Below are 8,775 nucleotides of genomic sequence, written 5' to 3'. Positions count from 1 at the left end.
GGGCACTGTGGGAGGGTCTCATACTGCCTGTGAGGTACCTCATATTATGTGTTAGGGCTAGAGATGAGCGACCTTGCAAATGTTCGGGTCTGGTGGGTCCGGCCAGACTTCAAAAAAAAAAATCTGGTTCGGGACCCGACTTAAATTTGACCATCTCCCCGGATGCCGAACCCCATATAAGTATGTGGGGACCGGAACAATAACTGTAAAATAAAAGGGTTAAAACAAGAGAATATACTTACCGAGCCTCCCACACGGCTGTAATGCTACTTCTGGGTCTGCTCATCAGTCCTCATACATATTCACTGCTTTCCCCGCTCACCGGTGGCTCTGATTGGCTGCCGGTAGACCACACCCCCACACTCTCTAACAGCGCCTGTGATTGGTTGGAGTCACAGGCGCTATCTGCGTGCTTATAATGGAGGGTAAAATAAATAAATAAAATGGCGTACGGTCCCACTGTAGTGATACTAGCACAGATAAAGCCACGGCTACAGGCCGCCACCAAATAAGAGGAACAGTATAGGCTTTTTTTTTTAATTAATTATTTAATAAAATTATTTAATCTATTTTATTTTAATTTTTTTTTTTTTTAAACAACGTGCGGTCTCCCCCAATTTTGTTACCCAGCCAAGATAAAGCCGACAGCCGGGGGCTGGAGTTCTCAGGCTGAGGAAGCTCATGATTATTCGGACCCCAGCCTAAGAATAGCAGCCTGCAGCTGACCAGGAATTGCTGCATCCATTAGATGTGACAATCCCGGTGCTATATCCAGCTCTTCCCAATTCCACTGGTGCAGTGGCAGTCGGGGTAATAAAGGGTAAATGACCGTGCACAACTGTCATGAAGCCCAGAATTAGTGATGGGTAGGGGTCTATGAGACCCCCCCATCACTATTTCTATAAGTAAAAAGACATAAACACAAACATCATCACTACCACCCCAATTGCCACCACACCAGGACAATCGGATAGAGCCAGGTAAAATGTCGGGATTGTCACATGTAATGGATGTGACAATTCTGGGGCGCTTGCAGGCTACTATTCTTAGCCTGGAGGGTCCCAATAACCATGGGCCTCCCCAGGCTGATAATCCCAGGCCCCAGTTGTCGGCTTTATCTTGGCTTGGTACCAAAACTGCACGTTGTTTTTTAACAAAAAATATTTATAAATTTAAATATTTATAAATAATATTTAATATAAATATATAAATTTAATCTAAATATATATTTATAAATAATTTTTAAAAAAGCCGCATGCGGTTCCTCTTATTTTGATACACAGCCAAGATAATCCCATGGCTGGGGGAGGCAGCCTGTAGCTGTGGCTTTATCTGTGCTGGTATTGGTATACAGGGACATCCCTACACCATTTTATTTATTGTACTATAATGCTGCAAACAACACCTGTGATTGTTTTGCAACCGATCACAGGCGCTGTTGGAGAGGGTGGGGGCGTGGTCTACTGGCAGTCAATCAGAGCCATCGGTCGAGGAAAGCAGTGAATATGTATGAGCACTAATGAGTTGACCCTGAAGTAGCGTTACTACCTTAATATTGTCTGGGGGTCTGTGGGTTACATGATACCGTGTCCAGGAGCATAGATTTAACAGACATTTATGACATATTCTGTTGATATATCATAGATATCTGAGATATGAATACCCCTTCAAAGGTTTTTTTAATTAAAATGTTTCAAATATACCCAATGGAGAATTCTTAAAAGTGACTTTTGCTCTGGAGGACCCGGCGCACCCATGCCTTACTTGTACAGACCATTGGGAACTGCGTAATGCTGCATTTTCCCTGTGGAGGCGCTGTTGGGGAATTGAACACTTACCCATGAATACAAAAGTAAACACATATGTAATAAAGTTATTTATTGGTATCCAGACCTAGAATGTCAAAATGAACATGTTATGCAAATAGAAAAATTACAGCAATTTCTATACTGACAATGATAAATATACAGGAGCTATGTACAGGTAAGTGCTTCTACTCAGCCATGATAAACATTCCTATTACTCCAAAAATAGAAGGGTTTCAGGCTCCCGACCTTTTTTCCAGCAGAATTTGGCAGCAGTGGGGATGTTCAGGACGGCGACATATTCGGTTTTGTATTGTGCACGAATCGGCAACGGAGTTACGTCGTTAGATGATGGGAATATTGTCCGCGGTACAAGCGCATCTCTCCACTATCATATTCGGAAATTCGGCCACTTCTATTTCCGTGTAGTCGCCCTTCTTAACCAAGTACATGACCGGCAAAGTTGAGCTTTCCGCTACGGTGCAGGTCCTCTCCCCATAGCTGTATTTTAAGGCCCGAGAGTGCGGCTGGCGGCAGCTTCCGGTACATTGGTAAGCATTGTATCCCGCCGGCTCGATGATCCAGTACTGCGTCCAGGTGAGTTCCCGGAAGTTGATAAAATTTTCTTCTCTGCAGCAGATGTTGTCTTTCTTGGCTCCAAGAGTTAAACAGTCTCCATGGGCGCTATAATACAGAAAGGAAAGGGTCATTATAATATTGGTTTTTTTTTTAGGATTATTCTTATACATAATATTGTTATTATTTATGATAGTATCAGTGTTATAACAAGTAATAATACTAGAATAAAGAGCACCATTTTATATATATATATATATATATATATATATATATATATATATATATATATATATATATAAAAATATATATGTATTTATATAAAAAAAATAAAATATATATATATATATATAAAAAATATATATATATAAATATATATAAAATAAAAATTAATAATAATTATATATACAACAGTATTAATTATAAATCCACGGTTAGTAATCTGGTACTGATGTTGACTTTAGGTGTTTTATCCAGTTGCAAAAGTCCAGAATGGTAAATGTTTCATGTCCACCCTACTCATGGGCGACTTCCCCTTATCAGGCCCTGAACGGCTATTTAAAGATTTCCTGTTTTTGTGATTTTGTATATTTATATTGTTTTGTTCTTGTATTGTAATACAGGTTTCAAGTGTGTGCTATTATCACGCCTTTTTTCTTGCTTCCTCCTTACTACTGTCCCTACTGTTGTATTTTTACCGCCTCTATTATTTAACTTCTACTTCTATTATATTATCTACTACTACTTTTAGATTATTGCTACTTCTATTATATGATCTATTACTACTGTTATGTAATTACTACCTCTACTCCTACTATTATATTATCTAACACCTTTATGTTTGTGCTACTTTTACTCCTATTATCTACTACTACTTTTATATTATTACTGCCTCTACTTCTATTATATTATCTACTACTCCTTTTATGTTACTACTATCTTTACTCCTAATATTATATTATCTACTACTGCTTTTAAGTCATTACTACCTCTACTTCTATCATATTATCTACTACCTTTGTGTTCATGCTACTTCTACTCCTATTATTATATTATCTACTACTACTTTTATTTTATTACTATTTCTACTCTTACTATTACATAATTTACTACTACTTTTATCTAATTATTACCTGTATTCATACTATTATATTGTGTACTACTACCCTTATGTTAGCACTACCTCTACTCTATTTATTTTATTATTTACTAATAGTACCCGGCGTTGGACGGGATAGTAACGGTCTCTGTCTCTCTCCCAGTCTATCTCTGTCTGTCTGTCTGTTTCTCTGTCTCTTTCCCTGTCTGTCTCTGTCTGTCTCTGTGTGTCTGTTTGTGTCTATCTGTCTTTCTCTGTATCAGTCTCTCTGTCCCTCTCTGTCTCTGTGTCTGTCTATCTCTCTATCTGTGTCCGTCTGTCTCTCTCTATCTCTTTCCCTGTCTATTTCCCAAGTCTGTCTCTTTCCCATGTCTGTCTTTTTCCCCATCTATCTCTTTCCCCATCTGTCTTTGTCTGTTTCTCTGTCTGTCTCTTTTGCTGCCTGTCTCTTTCCCTGTCTGCTTGTCTCTTTCTCTATCTCTGTGTTTCTTTCCTTGTGTGTCTCTTTCCAGGTCTGTCTCTTTCCCCGTCTGTCTCTTTCCCCATCTGTGTCTGTCTATATCTGTCTGTCTCTCTCTCCCTGTCTCTTTCCCTGTCTCTTTTCCTGTCTGTCTCTTTCCCTGTCTGTCTCCCTGTCTGTCTGTGCCTGTCTCTTTCCTTGTCTGTGTCTGTCTGTCTCTTTGTCTGTCTGTCTGTCTCTCTCTCTATGTCTCTTTCCCTGTCTCTTTTCCTGTCTGGCTCTTACTCTGTCTGTGTCTGTCTGTCTGTCTTTGTCTCTCTATCCGTCTCCCCACCGACATCATATTACCTCACACATAAGCTTGTTATACTATGAATGTCTTTCGTTCCTATAGCAACCAATCACAGCTGCTATTAATAACCTGTAGCTTCCAGCACCGTTGACTTTAATGGAGGCAGGTTTTTTGGAGAGTAACTGTAAAGTGCGCGGTTACATTTTTTCCGTCAACACATAGCCTATGACGTTCCCTGAGTCACATGAGGCGTTTGTGCAAAATTTTGTGATTGTAAATGCGGAGGTGCGGATTCCTTTAGTGGACATACACACATACATACATACACACACATACACTTAACTTTATATATTAGATTAATACTTTAATTTTACTCTACCTCTACTACTATTATTACATAATCTACTACTACGTTTATATTATTACTACCTCTACTCTTACTATTATATCATCTACTGCTACTACTCTAAAATGATTAATTTTACTGCTATTACTACGTAATATATTAACTTGTACTACTATTATTTTCCTACCACTAATGCTGGTAATGTTATATTATCTGCTACTTCAATTACATTTTTACTAATATATTCACTTCTACTACTACTGTTACTACTATTATATTATCTATTAACACTATTATTTTATTACCACTATTAATACTGTCATATTGTCTACTACTACTATTGCTGCTACTATTATATCATTGCTACTAATAATACTTTTACTACTATTATTAAAATACTACTACCCCTATTATTTTCCTACCACTACAACTATTCTACTACTGCTAATATAATAACTTCTCTTAGTACTGATATTACATGTCTTCTACCACTATTATTTAACTATTAATAACTATTTTGCTACTCTTTTATTATCTACTTCTACTGTTATAATACTGCCATTAATATTATTTTACTATCAGCAATACTACTGCTACTTTTTATTTTCGACTACTACTATTGCATTACTTTAACTATATTATAGAAACTACTTCTGGTGTGGAGGTCGACTGAGCTATAGCTTGTATGTTTAAACGTAATAAGAATATCTGTGTATATAAATAATCAAAATATAGATGTAGTTGCATAATAATCTGTCTGTCTATGTAGCCATCGCATAGACCCATAGTATAATTCAAAGTTGTATAGTCATGAAGGAGTTAACCAAAGATAATGAAGCCAGAATGTGAAGCTGCAAAAGTGTTATCAGTAATGTTCACACAGAAAGAATGTACAAGAAACAAACTGCGCTGTGAGAAATTAAGGAGTAAAAGTACTCCCTGTTTAGCTTCAAGGCCGAAGTAGCTTTTCTGTATAATTGGATCTATAGAATACACGAGTCAGTTGGTGACGCTGGCTCAAGGAGAGCATGTCTGTGTGTTCATTGTCTGATACATTGATATATCGGCACTGGTATACAGCTAATATGGCACCGTCTCTGGATATCCCAAACGAAGACTCCATTAGCAGTCTTCACTCAAATTCCTCCCTTGACACTGGTATTACGCCACTTCTCTTATTATTATTTTACCACCATTGCTACACCTGATGCTACTACTACTAATATATTATTATTATCCGCACTACTTCTACTGCATTTACTATTATATAATGTAATTTACTTCTACTATTTAATTACTATTTCTACTATTTTATCAGCAACTGTTTCTATTATTATATGACTACTAATACTTCTATTATATTATCATTTTTATATTATGCTACTATTAGGACTATCATGTTAGTAGTGAATGTATTGTTATATTACCATTACTTTGACTATTATATTACTACTATTATTTAGACTATATATTACTATTATATTGCTTCTAATACTATTAATAATATTTACATATCAGTGAGAATATCACATTGAGACAAGAACCTACCCATGGTCGTCCAGATTGAGCGTGTACAGAACCAGCTCTGGTGTGCCCTCCGCGTTGTCGGATGGATTTTGGGTAGTAAATTGGACCAGTTTTGCCATCTCGGCAGCATAGTTTCCATGTCTCTCTCCGTCTATCCTGATTTCCAGATGTAGATTAGATTTCCCACTGCCTCTCATCCAGTAGTGCACGGCGTGGGTGACGTCAAAACTCCTCCAACCTGATTCCATAATGGGCACTAGCCTGGAAATTAACATAAAATAACTATAAGTACAACTGTATAAAAGAAACATAATAGAGTGAACATGTAGAGGGCCCAAATTCATCCATCACTTGCAGCTGATAATTCCTACAATTACATTACCTGGAATCCAGCAATGACGTCCTGTTGTTTCCATCCTTCATCGTCTCCACATAGTAGACACTGACTCTGGCATTATTCACAGGTCTATTGGAGCGTCTATCGGGATGGCCCTTGGCACTAGGAGGCAACTTGAAGAGTTTCAGTTCGGCCATGGTCACTTCGCTGTTTTGGGGTATTCTGGACTCCATCCCGAAGGCCAAGGTTTGCTTGTTGGGATCTGCATATATCACTTCACCGGAGATATCTATGAAGAATTAATGAATATACCTGTCAGTCCCTGCTCAGTAGTTCCAAGGTCCTACCGGGGAGGGCAACTAATTATTGCAGTCATCACTGTCATTTACATATGAACATATGGTTCAACAGTCTGGAGCTGGACATGATAGGCAACCAATCCTTCCATAACAATGGCTATATATTGTTTAACAAATTGGTATCTCAACAGTAAACAGAGTCATAACACACCGTCACACTACATTACTCTATGGATGGTTTTTTAATACCCGTGTTTTTTCCAAAAATAAGCCCCCCCCCCAAAATAAAGCCCGCAGGAATTTTCAGCATTTTCGTCATAAGGTTTAAATATAAGCCCTCCCCAAAAAATAAGCCCTAGTCGTAGTTCATTAATGAAGTGTCCATGCAGCTAAAAAAGTTAAAGATATTGCAGGAGACTTCACTATAGAAAGCGGTCACCCCCAAAAGAGAGAAGAAAGAAGACCCCACGATCATACTCACCAGATGCCAAATAGGAGGACCTGCAGCGGATCGCACACCCACACACATCAGATCGCACACATATCAGATCGCACACCCACACACATCAGATCGTACACCCACACACATCAGATCGCACACACATCAGATCATACACCCACACACATCAGATCGTACACCCACACACATCAGATCGCACACACACACATCAGATCGTACACCCACACACATCAGATCGCACACACACACATCAGATCGCGCATACATCATATCGTACACAATCACACATCAGGTCACACACACACTAACCACATCCGGCAATACCGATTGCTTCTGGCCGGCAAAGAATCCGGGGACGCATTGTGGAGGAACGTATAGAGGACCTGCGGAGGAGCGCATCAATGCATTCCACCACCGAGTCCTACATGCGATCTTTCGCAGGTCCTAGTGCTCCACTGCACTGCGTCCCAACTTTCCCTGCTGGCCAGAAGCAATCTGTATCTCCGACTGTTGTGAGTGTGAGTGTGTGTGTGATCTGATGTGTTTGTAAGAGTATGAGTGTGTGCGATATGATATATTTGAGTGTGTTGGCTGGAAGCAGGGGAGGATGGCATGCAGTAAAGCTGCTTGGAACACCCGCTAAAGATTGCAGGAGGACCTGGGAGCCACGCAGACGTCTGGGTCCTGGTAATTATGATTCTCCTGGGAAGTGGGGTCTGCTTTAATGAGGGGTAAACTTACCCCCAACTGTGTTTCCACAAAAATAATCCCTAGCGCATTTTTCAGGGCAAAAAAAAAAGAATAACACAACATCTTATTTTTGGAAAAAAATTGTAATATTAGGCATTATTAGATCTGATATACCCCCAACTCTAGAAAAATACAGAAATCTACCTGCATTGCCCGGGATGCCCCTCAGGATGCCAGCCAAACTGGGTAGAGACCTCTTTGTCCTCTTCTTGTGCTTTTGAAGCATGGAGATATACTTGCTCTCGATGTGTCTTGGGACCACCAGATTGTCAATGTCTCTCTTCACCAGCTTTGGCGGATGACTTAATTTGAGTTTCTTTAGTAGAGCTTCTTTGAGGTCGTCGGGAGTAAACCCACAAGTCGTCGATATAAGAAAGGTACAGAGGAACCCGATGAGTCCCATCATTAGATTAGTGTTCATTATTCTTCTCTAAGCGAAGAGAAACGTCCAAGTTGTCTGGAGGATATGATATCTTCTTGTTCTGAAGGTTTCTGATGGAGAGCTGAGGCTCCTTTTATATGTACTCCAAGGGACGACCCTGCTGTGAAGAGCCAATAATGTAAAAAGGGAATCAGGGCTGAGACAACACGACAACATTAAGGAGTCTGACAGATTCTTAGCTTAATCTTCAGACAAGAATTACTCTAATAATTAGGTTTGTTTTAACCAATCCGCCACTGAAAGGACCGCCGACATTTATTAGGAAGTAAAGATATTGTGATAAGGGAATTTCATTTTCTTGTATAATTTTTGTTTAGAAAATGAATTCATTTTACAATTATCTTTACTTGGTTTAAGTGTTAACCAAAAATCAAAGGCATAT

The 8,775-nt window shown here is 39.0% G+C and overlaps 1 protein-coding gene across 1 annotated transcript; it reads right to left on the bottom strand.

The window, feature by feature from the left end:
• Nucleotides 1-1,964: 1,964 nt before the first annotated feature.
• On the bottom strand, nt 1,965-8,372 carry LEFTY1 (left-right determination factor 1). The gene is made up of 4 exons (XM_075337962.1): nt 8,096-8,372; nt 6,488-6,731; nt 6,127-6,366; nt 1,965-2,489 (listed from the first exon to the last, which is right to left on the bottom strand). The coding sequence occupies exons 1-4, from the start codon at nt 8,370-8,372 to the stop codon at nt 2,150-2,152; spliced, it is 1,101 nt and encodes a 366-aa protein (XP_075194077.1). The 3' UTR covers nt 1,965-2,149.
• Between the last annotated feature and the right edge of the window lie 403 nt (nt 8,373-8,775).

The sequence above is a fragment of the Anomaloglossus baeobatrachus genome, chromosome 3, assembly GCF_048569485.1.
Source record: "Anomaloglossus baeobatrachus isolate aAnoBae1 chromosome 3, aAnoBae1.hap1, whole genome shotgun sequence".
Lineage (NCBI taxonomy): Eukaryota > Metazoa > Chordata > Amphibia > Anura > Aromobatidae > Anomaloglossus > Anomaloglossus baeobatrachus.
The sequence above is the reverse complement of the archived record's forward strand: the minus strand, read 5'-3'. Positions and strand labels throughout refer to the sequence as shown.

Bases quoted from the DNA above. Each gene is read 5' to 3' on its own strand.
- LEFTY1 (XM_075337962.1), bottom strand. From the start codon at position 8,372: ATGAACACTAATCTAATGATGGGACTCATCGGGTTCCTCTGTACCTTT. The intron at 6,732-8,095 runs GTAGATTTCTGT...AATTCTTCATAG, and splicing joins GGGCATCCCGGGCAATGCAG to ATATCTCCGGTGAAGTGATA. The intron at 2,490-6,126 runs GTAGGTTCTTGT...TCTGTATTATAG, and splicing joins CTCAATCTGGACGACCATGG to CGCCCATGGAGACTGTTTAA.